The 15,011-nt window shown below is 43.0% G+C and overlaps 1 protein-coding gene across 3 annotated transcripts in view; it reads right to left on the bottom strand.

The window, feature by feature from the left end:
- itpr2 (inositol 1,4,5-trisphosphate receptor, type 2) overlaps positions 1 to 13,752 on the bottom strand; it is a 472,778-nt gene extending 459,026 nt beyond the window's left edge. For all 3 annotated transcript variants that reach the window (XM_041202236.1, XM_041202237.1, XM_041202238.1), the window contains exon 1: positions 13,457 to 13,752. In XM_041202236.1, the coding sequence (XP_041058170.1) occupies positions 13,457 to 13,545 (89 nt within the window). In that variant the 5' untranslated portion in view covers positions 13,546 to 13,752. The remainder of the gene's footprint in view (positions 1 to 13,456) is intronic.
- Positions 13,753 to 15,011: the final 1,259 nt, after the last annotated feature.

The raw sequence follows: 15,011 nt of genomic DNA, 5'->3' as shown, positions 1-15,011 counted from the left end.
CTTCATAAATAGTAACACAGTGTTGGGGGGGGGGGGGGGGGGGGGGGGGGGGGGAAAGAGTGGGGAGTGGGGGGGGGACAGGAGTGCTAGGAGACAGGCAACTATGGCGGAGTGAGACAGAAACTGAGTGAGTAGCAAATTAGGTTCACATGGGAATTCAGTGCATGGGGAAAAGAGGTATGGTATACATAGAAATTATTATTAAGTTAATTAAGTGAGTAATTAAATTAAGCTGGCTAAATAACAAATAACAATGGCAGGACAGGTGTTATGTTGCAGCTGTGGAATGTGGGAACTTTTGGACAATCCAGGACAAACACATCTAGAGTATTGCTCAATTCTTGCACTCATATCGGTATTCTTGAAGTGTCCTGAGAGCAGGAAACAACAAAATACACTATGTGAAGAGAATGCCGATTGGTTGGCAAGTGAACTCTGATTGGTAGAGGCGTTGCCATGGAGAATGCACCAGTGCTGGTGACTGACAGTTAACTGATGATCATTGTTTGAAATTTAAACCAGGCAGCTTGACCCTGATTGGTCAAGGCATTGCCTGAGGAGTGAACCAGCAAATGGCTGTCATTTATTTTGTTTAGCTGAAACAGGCACAATGTGTGTACATGTTCTTTCTGTCTGCAATCTGATAGTCTTAAATTGGTTGTCAGTGTAATTCTTAGCACACAGACTTAGAACACAGGTGATACACTTTGGAAGGAGTAATCTGATAAGGGAGTATTCATTGAACGGCATGACACTAGGAAGTTCTGAGGAACAAAGGGACCTTGGCGTATGATCTCTGAAGGCAGAGGGGCATGTTAGTGAGGTGGTGAAAAAGGCATATGGGACATTTGCCCTATCAATCGAGGCATAGATTACAAAAGTAGGGAGGTCACGTTGGAGTTGTATAGAACCTTGGTGAGGCCACAGCTGGAGTACTGTGTGCAATTCTGGTTACCACATTATAGGAAGGATGTGAATGCACTGGAGGGGGTGCAGAGGAGATTCACCAGGATGTTGCCTGGGATGAAACGTTTAAGTTATGAAGAGAGGTTGGATAGACTTGGGTTGTTTTCATTGGAGCAGAAAAGACTGAGGGGCAACCTGATCAAGGTGTACAAGATTATGAGGGGCATGGACAGGGTGGATAGGGAGCAGCTGTTCCCCTTAGTTGAAGGATCAGTCACAAGGGGACATAAGCTCAAGGTGAGGGGCAGGAGGTTTGGGGGGATGTGAGGAAAAACTTTTTTACCCAGAGGGTGGTGATGGTCTGGAATGCACTGCCTGGGAGGGTGGTGGAGGCGGGTTGCCTCACATCCTTTAAAAAGTACCTGGATAAGCACTCGGCACGTCATAACATTCAAGGCTATGGGCCAAGTGCTGGTAAATGGGATTAGGTAGGTAGGTCAGGTGTTTCTCACATGTCAGTGCAGACTCGATGGGCTGAAGGGCCTCTTCTGCACTGTGATTCTGTGATTTAGTAAATGTTGTCCAATCGCAGAATCACATTTAATGTTGGACACTGGGTTTTGAATTTTGCAAACACGGACTGGTTGGGTACGGTCTGTACCTTGCCCATTGCGAACAATGGCTGGAACATGCTGCATCTGCAGTAAGTGTAAGCAGCTAGAGGAATTCCAGATCCAGAGCTGCAGACACTGCTCAACATAAGGGAGGGGGAGAAATACCTGGACACTTTGTTCCAGAAGAAGGCCACACGTCTTAGAATAAGGTCATCTGTTTTGGTCAGCAGTGAGGGACAGGAGGATGTGACTGTGAGTAAGGCAGGTAATGGGACCGAGCAGACAGTAGTAGGAGGCTCAGACTTTGCAATAGGCAAACAGGTTTGAGGTGCTCACAACCTGTGTGGATGAAAGTGAAGTCTGCAAGGTGGATGAGCAGGCTGGCCATGGCACCATGGTACAGGAAGCCGTTCAAACAGGAATTTGGTGGTAGTAGGGGACAGTATAGTGAGGAGGATTGACACTATTCTCTGCAGCAAAGAGTGAGAATCTAGAAGGCTGTGTCACCTGCCCAGTGCCATGGTTCGGGACATCAGCTCAGGGTTGGAGAGGAACTTGCAGTGGGATGGGAGGATCCAGTTGTCACGGTCCATGTAGGTACCAACGACATAGGCAGGATAAGGAAGGAGGTTCTGCATAGTCTATGAGAAGCTAAGCACCAAATTTAAGCAGAACCTCAAAGGTAATAATCTCTCAATTATTACCTGAGCCACATGCAAATTGGCATAGGGCAAATCAGGTTAGAGAGATGAATGCGTGGCTCAAAGACCAGTGTAGTAGAAGTGGGTTTCTGTTTGTGGGGTACTGGCACCAGTACAGGGGAAATTGGGGGTTATACAGTTGGGACATTCTACACCTGAACCGTGCTGGGACGAGTGTCCTTGCGAATCACATAACTAGGGAAGTAGAGAGAGCTTTAAACTAAACAAGGGGTTGAGGGATCAAACTTGGGTAGATGTGGCAAATCAACAGGTAGATTCAAGGCAAGAGATCATAGTAGTAATATAGAAAATGAGGGTCATAGAATAGTAGGAAGGGACAGAGAGATAAAACCTAAGAATACACCAATAGTCAAGACTAGATGTTACAAAGATAACAAAGAGAAAAATAAAGGCTCTGTATCTGAATGCGCATAGCATTCATAACAAAATAAATGAATTGATAGCATACACTGAAGTAAGTAAATGTGATGTTATATCCATAACAGAGACCTGGTTGCAGGATGACAAGGATTTGGTTCTGAATATTGAGGGGTATATGACCTTCAAGAAGAATAGGAAGCTGGGTAAAGGTGGAGGGGTAGCACTGTTAATCAAGGATGGCATTGGTGCAGTAGAGATGACCTTGGTTCAGGAGATCAGGATGTAGAATTGGTTTGGGTGGAGATGAGGAATAGAAGGGGAAAGAAGTCACTAGTGGGAGTGGTTTAAGGCCCCGAACAGTAACGACAATGTCGGACAAAATATACAGGAAGAAATATTGGTGCTTGTTATAAAGGGACGGTAATAATCAAGGGTGACTTTAATCTACATATAAACTGGATCAGATTGGCAGTAGTAACCTGGATGAGGAGTTCATAGAATGCTTTTGAGATAGTTTCTTAGAGCAGCATGTTCTGGAGCCAACCAGAGAGCAGGTTATATTAGGTTTGGTATTGTGTAACATAACAGGATTAATTAATGATCTCAGAGTGAAGGCACCTCTAGGTAGCAGCAACCACAATATGATTGAATTTTAGACCCACTCTGCTCCCTTTCAAACTGGATGTAAGACAAGTATTTTAAACTTAAATAAGGGCAACTATGTGGACAAGAAAGCTGAGCTAGCTGAAGTGAACTGGGAAACTAGACTCGAGGACAGATCAATAGAGAAGCAGTGGCAGACATTTAAGGGGATATTTCATAATACTCAGCATAAGCATGTTCCTACGATAGAGGAAAATTCTAAAGGGAGGACCCACCATCCATGGTTGACTAAAGAAGTTAGAGAAAACATTAAACTTGAGGAAAAAAACATAACTTCGTAAAGGTGAGTTGCAGGTGAGTTGATTGGTCAGAATATAAAGAATGGCAGAGAATGAGTAAAAGATTAATCAGGAAAAAGAAATTAGAGTGTGAGAGGAAGCTAGCGAGAAACATAAAAACAGATAGCAAGAGTTTGTACTGGTAATTAAACAGGAAAAGAGTAAGTAAAGTGAATGTTGGTCCTCTAGAGAGTTAGAATGGGGAGTTAATAGTAGATAATAAAGAAATGGCCGATGAAATGAACAAATATTTTGCCTCCGTCTTCACCATAAAGGATACAAAAAAATTCCAGTAAAAGTTGTAAATCAGGAGGTGGAAGGAAGAGAGGAACTTGGTGAAATTACAATCACTAGGGAAGTGGTACTGAGCACTGATGGAGCTGTGGCTAACAAGTCTCTGGGTCCTGATGGACTTCATCCTGAGGTCTTAAAAGAGGTAGCTAATGAGGCAGTAGATGCATTGGTGTTAATTTTCCAAAATCCCATAGATTCTGGAGAGGTTCCATCAGACTAGTGGTCTCTAACCCCTCTATTCAAGAAGGGAGCGAGGCAGAAAACAGGAAACTATAGGTCAGTTAGCTTGACATATGCCATGGGGAAGGTGTTAGAATCAATCATTAAGGAGGCTATAGCTGGGCACTTAGAAAAACACGGTAACTGGGAAGAATCAGCAGGTTTTGTGAAAGGGAAATCATGTTTAACCAATTTATTGGAGTTCTTTGAAGGAGTAACACGTGCCATGGATAAAGGGGAACCTGTAGACTTGCTGTACTTGGATTTCCAGAAGGCGTTTGATAAGGTGCCAGATCAAAGGTTATTGCAGAAAATAATAAGTTCATGGGGATAATGTATTAGACTGGATAGAAAATTGGCTGGTTGGCAGAAAACAGAGTATACATAAATGGGTCTTTTTTCAATTGACAGGATATGACGCGTCAAGCCCCGCATGGATTTGTGCTGGGGCCTCAGCTTTTTACAATTTATATCAATGGCTTAGATGAGGGGAGCGAAGGCATGGTAGCTAAATTTGCAGGTGACACAAAGATAGGTAGGAAAGTATGTTGCGAAGAAGACATAAGGAGGTTGCAGGCGGATATAGACAGGTTGAGTGAGTGGGCAAAAATATGGCAGATGGAGTATAAAGTAGGAAAATGTGAAGTTATTCACTTTGGCAGGAAGAATAAAAAAGCAGAGTAGTATTTAAATGAAGAATGGCTGCAGAATTCCAAGCTGTAGAGGGATCTAGGTGTTCTAGTGCATGATTTACAAAAAGTTACTATGTAGATACAACAATTACTTAAAAAGGCTAATGGAATGCTATCCTTTATTATGAGAGGAATTGAACATAAAGGTAAGGGTGTTATGCTTCAGTTATACAGGGCATTGGTGAGACCACATATCAAATATTGTGTAGTTTTGGTCCCCTATTTAGGGAAGGATGTAAATACCACCCCATCAGTCTACTCTCGATCATCTGTAAAGTGATGAAAGGGGTCATCAATGTTGCTGTCAAGCAGCACTTGCTTAGCAATTACCTGCTCAGTGATACTCAGTTTGGGTTCTGCCAGGGTCACTCAGCTGCTGACCTCATTACAGCTTTGGTTCAAATATGGACAAAAGAGCTGAACTCCAGAGAGGAAGTAAGAGTGACTGCTTTTGACATCAAGAAAGTATTTGACCGAGTGTGACATCAAGGAAGCATTTGATTGAGTATGGCATCAAGGAGCCCTAGCAAAGCTGGAGTCAATGGGAATCGGGGGAAAACTCTCTGCTGGTTGAAGTCATACCTAGCACAAAGGAAGATAGTTATGGTTTTTAAGAGATCAATCATCTCAGCTCCATGACATCAGTGCAGGAGATCCTCAGGATAGTGTCCTAGGCCCTATCATGTTCAGCTGCTTCATCAATGACCTTCCTTCCATCATAAGGTCAAAAGTGGGGATGTTTGCTGATGATTGCACAATGTTCAGCACCATTCACAACTCCTCAGATTCTGAAGCAGTCCATGTCCAAATGCAGCAAGACCTGGACAAAATCCAGGCTTGGGCTGACAAGTTGCAAGTAACATTCACACCACACAAGTCCCAGGCACTGACCATCTCCATCAAGAGAGAATCTAAACATCGCCCGTTGACATTCAATGGCTTTACCATCACTGAATTCTCCAATATCAACATCCTGGGGGTTACCATTGACCAGAAACTGAACTAGACTAGCCATATAAATACCATGGCTACAAGAGCAGGTCAGAGGCTAGGAACCCAGTGATGAGTGCCTCACCTCCTGACTCCCCAAAGCCTGTTCACCATCTACAAAACATAAGTCAGGAGTGTGATGGAATACTGTCCATTTGCCTGGATGAATGCAGCTCCAATAACACTCAAGGAGCTTGACACCATCCAGGACAAAACAGCCCACTTGATTGGCACCCCATCCACAAACATTCACTCCTTCCACCACTGACATACAGTGGCAGCTTGTGAACCTGTGTACCATCTACAAGTTGTACTGCAGGAACTCACCAAGGCTACTTAAGATGGTACTTCCAAACCCACAACCACTACCATCTAGAACGGCAAGGGCAGCAGACACATGGGAACACCATCACCTGGAAGTTCCCCTCCAAATCCCTCACCATCCTGACTTGGAAATATATCACTGCTCCATTACTGTCGCTGGGTCAAAATTCTGGAACTCCCTCCCTAACAGCACTATGGGCGTACCTACACCACATGGACTGCAGCAGTTCAAGAAGGCAGCTCACCATCACCTTCTCAAGGGCAATTAGGGATGGGCAAAAAATGCTGACCTAGCCAGTGATACCCACATCACATGAATTAATTTAAAAAGTCTGCAATCAATTAGAAATTACTGAACTGATGAGGGCTTGCTCTTCTGCGCTATTCATCTCATTGTAAAAACCCTTGAAAAGTTACAGCTTGCTCAATGAGGTGTAACAGAGTACTAACTTCACATTGTTCTGAAACACTGACCCTGGGAATCTAATTTTATATTTGGAATATCAAATTTCACCATTATGATAAAAAATCCAAATATTTTAAAAATTATTTTTCTAAAAGTTTACAATGTTTCAACTCTATATTAGTTCCATGCATATGTACCAATCATTTATTTCACACTCTGTAAAATGATATTAAAAGGATAATCAGTGCATTTTACTTCCTGGTTTGATGTCTGTGAGAATTCTTCAATCTGATTGGCTGCTAACCCCGCTTGGTGCTTGGAGAGCCCCGTGACTTGGCTCCAGATTCAAGCCAACATCAGGAAAGGGGAAATCCACACCGCAGAGTGTGTTGGATCTTTGTGCGCAGTTTTCTTTTAAAAAAAAGGTCCGTAGTGAGCACCTTTGCTCTCCCACTGACCACAAAATCTGGGCCAATATAATATTGTGAGACAACTGTAAAACGTGAAGATTTAAACAGTTATCTAACAGGAAAAAAGGATGTGATAGTTTTATCATGGTTATCAACTATTTTAAAGTTGCAGATTACTCATATACATAATGTGCCCAATCATCTTAATAATACTGGTGCAGTTAAGTTTACAATCTTCTACCTCATTGCCAACTTCCCACACTATCCCCATATCCCTTGATGTCAATAGTATCTAGAAACCTATCGATTTCTGTATTGAACATGCTTAATGACTGAGCTTCCACAGCCCTCTGGGATAGAGAATTCCAGAGATTTGCTACTCTCTGAGTGAAGAAATTCCTCCTCATCTCAGGCTAAATGGCCTGCCCCTTATTCTGAGACTGTGTCCCCTGGTTCTAGAACCTCCAGCCAGGGGAAACGTCCTATCCACATCTAGCCCTTTTAAGAATTTGTAATTTTCAATGAGATATCTCCAGGCTTTACAATGAATAAATAACTTACAAAAGGACTACTGGATGCATGCTGCAGTTTTCTTTACGAAAATGTAATTTCCCAAATTTTCTAATAATAGATATTAAAATGTACTTGTCCAATTGGGAGCCCATAAATTCCAATATAACAACACCACCTCACATTACAGGGTGCCTTCAAAATAGCCAAACATCACAAGGCAATTCACAGGAGAGCAACCAACAAAAAAAACTAATGCTGAACCAAATATTAGGACAGGTTGGTCATAGTAGTAGATTTTAAGGAGTGTCTTAAAGAGATAAAGAGGGGTAGAGAGATGGAGATGTTTGGGGGTGGAAGTCCAGAGCTTAGAACCTTGGCAACTGAAAGCACTGCCACCAATGGCGGGACAAACAGAGTTGGTGTACAAAGGGCCAGATTCGGAGGAACACCCTGTTCTCCAGGGGCCACAGCAGATTAGTGTTCCAGCGGGGCCATGGAGGAATTTGGAAACGAGGATGAGAAATACAAAATTGAGGCCCTGTCTCACTGTGAGACACTGCAGATCAGCGAGCACAGGGCTGATGGGTGAATGGGAGTTGGTGCGAGTTAGAATATGGGCAGGAGAGTTTTTGATGAGCTCAGATCAAATTTACAGAGGGTGACAGATAGGAAGCCAGCAAACAGAGCATTGGAATAGCCCAGTCTGTAAGTTAACCAAAATATGGATCAGCCAGAAACAGATTTATTTCAGGACATTACTTAAACTGCCAGTTCTTTGCCTCAGGCCTTACACATTACTAATGTAAACTAAACAGACTGGATCCACTGGACAATTAAAATGAGGCCATTCTTTAATTTAGAGGCCCTTTAACACCATAGATTATATTACAGTCTTGAAATCAGGCAAGATGCTGTGGTTAACATTAATAGGGGACCTCCTTGTTAGACACAATGGTATTAATGTAACACATCCTTAAGCATACAATTAAACAGTCTGCAGTATAATTAAGGCCACCCTTCCAAACGCCCCATTGCATTAGGAGCGATATCAGTCACATTCACATAACATCAGTCACACAGTTCTGTGGGCTACATTTACAAATAGAATATGCAGGCAACATGCATCGATGGCTCAGTTGGTATCTCTCTCACACAAGAGGTGGAGTCTTTCGGGTAAGACGTTAAACTGAGGCCGTCAGCTCTCTCGGGAGCATATAAAAGATCCCATGGCACTATTCTGAAGAGGAGCAAGGGCATTCTCACCAGTGTCCTGGCCAATATTTATCCTTCAACCAACATCAGAGCAAATAATGTGATCATTATCATATTGCTGTTTGTGGGATTTTGCCACAAGGACAATGTCAGTCGTGTTCCCTTCATGAACAGCAGTGACTAAGTAACCTCATTAGCTGTTCATCACTTCAGAACCTCCTGAGACCTTGAAAGGTTCTGTTTAAATAGAAGCTGCTGCTCCTTATTTAAGAAAGTAACACGAGGGCTTTTCAAAATTAAAAGTTTGGCAAGCATCTTGGCGTCTTTCAGAATAAACTTATGTTAAGAATGTTGTGTTACCAGGCTGTGCCATACAGTCACTGAAGTAAAACAGAACATGATTGCACAGCAGGACAAAGAGACAAGAAAAATTATCTAAAATTTAACATAGCACAAATAAAAGCCCAAGAGGCCAAGTGCAACAACAACTTGCATTGTGTGTTGCCTTTAAAATAGCCCCAAAGCACCTCATAGGGGCATCATGGAACAAGATTTGATGGAGCCACACCAGGAGACATTAGGACTGATGCTAAAATGCTTGGTCGAAGAGGTAGTTTTTAAGGGGCATCTTGAAGAAGGGTAGAGGGGGAATTCTCAGCTGAAGGTATAACTATCATCAGTGGTAATTAAATTGTAGATGCACAAGATGTCAAAATTGGAAGAGTGCAGAAACCTTAGAGGGCTGTAGGGCTAGGGGAGGGTATGAGGGGAGGGGAGAGGTCATGGGGGGATTTGCAAACAAAGAGGAGAATTTTAACATTGAGGCATTTCTCCACCGGAAGCCAGTGTAGGTCAGCAAGCACAAGAGCAATGGGTAAAAAGGGACTTGGTGCAGGTTAGGATACAGGCAGAGGAGCTTGGAAGATGAGTAGAAGATAAGAGCAGCCTAAACCGAACGCACAAATCAGGAATAATGAGAGACAAATTGGTCCATGAAGTTCACCCATTCACTAGGGAAATTAGAAATACATCAAAAATGACAAAACATTCTGCAGAAACTGGTACCAGAGCACGTTCACACGTGTCAGAATGTCCATGTCAAATGCACTCCAAGTCTTGTGCTGCACTTCCCAGGACTGTATAGTCCCAAATTTCTTTAGGAAATAGGACTAGAGATTCCAAGTGGAAAAAGCAGGAGAGAACTGGTCTGGAGCACAGCGACTGAAGTGGATCTCCTTCACAAAGAACCAGGCAATGAAATTCCTGCTGGGGTCAGGGGCCCAGGCAGGTACTGGCCACCTCATACGGGGTGGGGGCGGGGAAGTCAGGATCAGTAGAATGCCACCTCCTGTCAAGAATACCCGGCGCTCTTGCCACTCTTGCACCAAGCAAACCGGGAGACCAGCAGCATCCCAGCATCTGGGTTCATGAGATGCCTAAATATTGCCCGAGGGAACCAGTGAGTGGGAATTGTTCTCAATAAATGTTTCTCTGTTAAATTGTCCCCCACATAAAAAGGGGTTCAACTGGGCCCAGGCTCTGTACCTCTGAAGCCTTGTGTGACACTGGCACTGCCAGGTCATGATGCAAAGCGCCACATTCCTCAAGCAGGCACCCAAGATTGAGGCAGGGCCCACACACCCCCACCCCACCAACCCCCCCAACTACCCCCCCACCCCAACCCCCCAACCACACCCCCAACCACCCCAACCACACCCCCCCATAATCTATTTGAATTAGATAATCTGCCCAATTTATCCACTTGATACAGCAGACTGGGATCAAAGAACTTCAGCCACTGAGATATATATTTTTTAAATAAAGGGCTTCACTGTAAGAGTTAAATTGGCGCTAGAAAATTGAAGATAAAGCATAAACCAAGGGTTGTACACTGAGGATTCTCCAAGATTTCAGAACTCTGCTGCTTTTCACTGTTGGAATTTTTATTTCTTACAGGGTTTTTTGGTGATAGTATTGCATTTTTAATCAGGTGGAAATGCCAGAGTGGGACGTAGCTTTCACACTGCGTTCCAATGAGTCGACATCACTCCTTGAAACAACACTGATGGTGATAAGCTTATCACTTTTAGGAGCTTGTGATTTGTTGCAAATTTTCTAAATGTGACTGATTTTCCATGCAATTTCTTCTATAATGGAGATGCCATACTTAATCAAGCTGTGGAGTCACTCCACTCTTCATCAAAGGGATCCAGGTAGGAGGTAAACATGCAATCCAACCTTACTTTTATGAAATGTGCTATTGCAGAGAATGACACATCAAGCAACTAGGACGAGGATGGAGGAATTCTACACAGGTACACAGTAAACATTATGATTTGAGTATTCCCTTCTTGCAAAGTGCATTTGTTACACTCTCAGTCATTGGAAAATGCGAACAAAAGGAGGCCATTCAGGCCCTTGAGCCTGTTCTGCCATTCAATTAGATCATGGCTTAGCTACATTTTAACTGTATTTACCCACCTTGGTACCCTCTATTAATACACTTGACCAACAGGAATCTGTCACTGTTTTGAAAATTTTAACTGACTCCCAAACTCAAACAGTTTTTCTTCTCAACAATTTTTTTTGGAGGGGGAGGGGGGAGGGAGTGGAAAGAGAATTCCAGTTCTCTTCTATCCTTCCTGAATTTATTTCCAAATGACCTACTTCTAATTTCAAAGCTGTGAGAGAGTTTATTGACTTTGTTCAGTCTCATACCTCTCTAACACTCAGCTGCCCCCTATTTATACTCTTTTAAAGTCAAATTAAAGCCAAAATAAACTAATTAACAAATTAACCCTTGAGGGTGGCCCCTTCCTTCATTAATATAGGCTCTGCAGGATGATTAAGTATGGCATTTTATTATGAAAGGAAGTGCATGGAAAAATCAGGCACCATAAGAAAAAAAACATAACTTCAGTGTCCCCCATTTCTATGTGCTCAAAGTATTTAATTAAACCATACCCTTCACCTGCGTATCCTAGCAATATAATTAACAAACCATTAACAATGACCTCCTTATGATTGAAAAGGTGACCGACCGTATATATGAAACAACCTGGGCTAACAGGCCTCAAGGTGAATCACGAACTCTTTACCCAGTGATAGCACTACATGCATACATCCCTTACCTTCTCTAACTGAGAAATGAGACTCAGACAGATTGTGTATCTCAGGCTACAAGCTGTAAAACTAATTTAGCTAATTTTGACCTAACTCAAACAAGAGCACAGCAGATTTCACTAGATTATAACAAATTTCTTATGTGCTTTAAACCCATTTCGCATTAATAAATCTCAATGTGAGTAATTGTAACATGTATTCCATGTCTGTTGGGAAAAGCTCACCCATGTAATTGGACAGAGGTGGAATGCTCCATGTGCAAAGCTTGCCAAGTCAAAGCAGGATTCACTATTGAGATTCCACAAATGGATTTGAATTTTACAATTAGACCCTGTATTAAAGTACAAGTTGAGACAAGAGAATACCAAGACGTATCATTCACAATTAGAAGCCAGATACTGCATCAGAGTCCATCAAAAACTGACACACGGTTAAAGATTTCTTACAGCACATCTCGTGCCACTTGAACTAAGTTTCAAGACAAATATTAGCCAGTCAATCCACATGCTGTCCATGATGAAACAGAGCTGAATATCAGTTAACAGGATCCAGGGCCCCTCCTGCCCCCCCCCCCACCCCCCGCCAGCTGCTGTGATTGACAATCATAGCTGATACCTCAGTCTCCTCACTGCAGCCAAAGTTACAAGCAAAAACCGGGGTGATTCCCCACAGCCATATTCAAAGGAGGGCAGGGAATTTCTCCCCAGTAATCCTGACCAATAATTCCCCCAACGGATAATCTGGACATTATCTCGGTCCTGTTTGTGGGATCTTGCTGTGCATACATTGGCTGCCACTTTTGCACTGTATGAACAAAACCTCAAAAGCACATCGTTGCCTCCAACGTGCTTTGGGACACCCTAAGGGCAGGCAAGGTGCTATACGAATGCAAGTCTTTCTAATCTTCCACTTGAGCACGCGTGGCATTAATTCCAAACCAATGGTTGTTGAGGGGGGTTAGGGCCTGATACAAACGTCTCACTTTAGCCTGAAAAGAAGATTCTTCACAATCCCCCTCCCTGTGTGGGAGACGGTGCTTTCAAAGGGTCCATATCACATGGCCTACAGAGATTGCTTATCTTAGCAAACAAGGGTTATAACAGTTCCCCCCTCCTCATCCTCCCCCCACCAAAGGATAGTCAAAGTTGATACAGTTAAATAGACAAACCCGCGATCGAGATCTTTTGCAGTTAATGGTTACAGGGTGGCAAAAGAGGGGGGACATTTTTTTTAAAGAGGAAATAACAGCTTAACAATGAAGTTGAAGTAATACTTTTGTGCAAGCCACCCACAGTACAGGCAACCTACTGACTGCTGGCCTGTGAGATTTCCGCTTTGAAAACGGTTCTGACATCTTTCTGATTAATTGGGCTTTTGTGGAGAGACAGCTTGTCCTCAGTCAGGGGATAACAGAGAATTGGGGGTAAAATTTGTTTCTGCCTCCCCTCCTCCTCCTTTAAGGTTATTACACTTCAGTGAGTGAACGCCAGCTGCTTGTTTTAACAAAGATTTAAACCTGTCTTGCAAAACAGCCTCAACAATTCAACATCACCTCATTAGGAGAGGCCCCTCTGCCAGGTTTTCTAAAAAAAAACACACATTTCCGACTTTTGCCACACTCTTGAAGAGGCAAAGGGGCCTTTCCTTCTGCACAAACCAAACTTTTAAATCGCAATCTGCAGCGAATGGAACTTCCTTGAAAAGTCCGTCAGTTTCGCTTTAACACTCACCCCAATGTGCTGATGAAGCCATTGACAGTTCCTTCGGCGTACAGGGACACGATGTCCCCAATGTGGAGGAAGCTGGACAATTTTTCCATCTTCTCATGATACTGAGGCCAATCCGAGGGGGGAAACTGGAGAAGAGAGACTCTCCCCCCAAGCCCGGACGGCGGGTTCCAGGGAAGCCAGGAGAGCACCAATTGCCTCACTATCCCCTGGCTCTCCCACACTCTCTCCAAGCTCAGCCAAAGCAGAAACAAACAAACTTAAAGCACACACACACACACCAAAAGTAAAAACGAGACAAAGCAGCAACGCGGAAGTGAGTGAAGGAATGTCATTCAGGGCTGGGCACTCCGCCCCCTTCCACCCAGTCAGTTCTCACACGGCTCTGATCTGCAACCTTAAACTGGGCAAAAGCAAGTGTTCATTAGACACGGACAATCCTTCTTCAGTTTCCTATTTCCAAAAGCTCAGAACAATTATGTGCCTCAACACTTCACTTCCCTGTCAGTCTGTTCGATCGCTTGCCCATCAGCTCAACATCTGCCCACAGTTATTATAAAATCTCATTTACATTTATTTAATTTAGTATTTTAATTAAAATAAAATGAAGAGCAAGAGTCCTGGGATTACTTGACTACCCTAGTTGCCTTCGAACCTAGTCAGGCCTTGTTCTGTTTAATTCAAAACAAAATGATGGAAAGTTTGTGCTGAATTATATAGTTTAATCATTTTTATTTACTGAAACTATTTGTATTAAATATAAATTTAAGATCAAACTCTTTTCTCCTGCCCTGTGTAATTTACAATGCTGATGAGTTTTAGGAGGAGATGGTAGCCTAGCAGTAATGTCACTGGGCTAGTAATCCAGAAATCAGGGTAATGCCCTGGAGACATGGGTTCAAATTCCATTTAAATTTAAATTCAATATTTTTCTTAAAGTCTGGAATTGAAAACCAGTCTCAGGAATGATAACCAAGTTGTTTTAAAAATCCATCTGGTTCCTTACTTGGTCTGACCTACACTCCAGTCCCACAGCAATGTGGTCCACTCTTAACTGTCCTCCTAAAATGGTTCAAGAATGATTAGGGATGGGCAACAAATGCAGGCCTTGCCATCTCATGAAAGAATAGAAAGTTTGAATCCACCAGAGTGGATGGTGTTGCTTGTCATGGTAACAAACACTGGCCCATCATATGGGAATTTTCTCAAGTTTATTCCAATAGAAACAGGTTTGGGTCATTCAGCCCATCAATGCTGTTCGAACATTCTATTACATCATGGCTATTAGACAATTTTCCCACTTTTGATTGTCCAGGACTCTCCTGGAATGGGACTTTGATTTCCAGTCTTTTTGCTTTAAATTTCCCTTCAGGCAGTAGTGCACCTTTCATCACACCCCCATGTGGTCCCACCACAAAGCAACCTCCAGCTCTTCAACTGCACCCATCTTGCAGCCCCTACACCCAAGCACACTGCTACAGAGACAGGACAGTTGGGAATCAGGATGGGGGAGCTCAGAAGGTCATGGGAAAGAGGGGCATATTGAGAAATGATGGAA

The sequence above is a fragment of the Carcharodon carcharias genome, chromosome 13 (genome assembly GCF_017639515.1).
Source record: "Carcharodon carcharias isolate sCarCar2 chromosome 13, sCarCar2.pri, whole genome shotgun sequence".
NCBI lineage: Eukaryota > Metazoa > Chordata > Chondrichthyes > Lamniformes > Lamnidae > Carcharodon > Carcharodon carcharias.
Note: the sequence above shows the minus strand (reverse complement) of the source record. Positions and strands in the feature narration are given on the sequence as shown.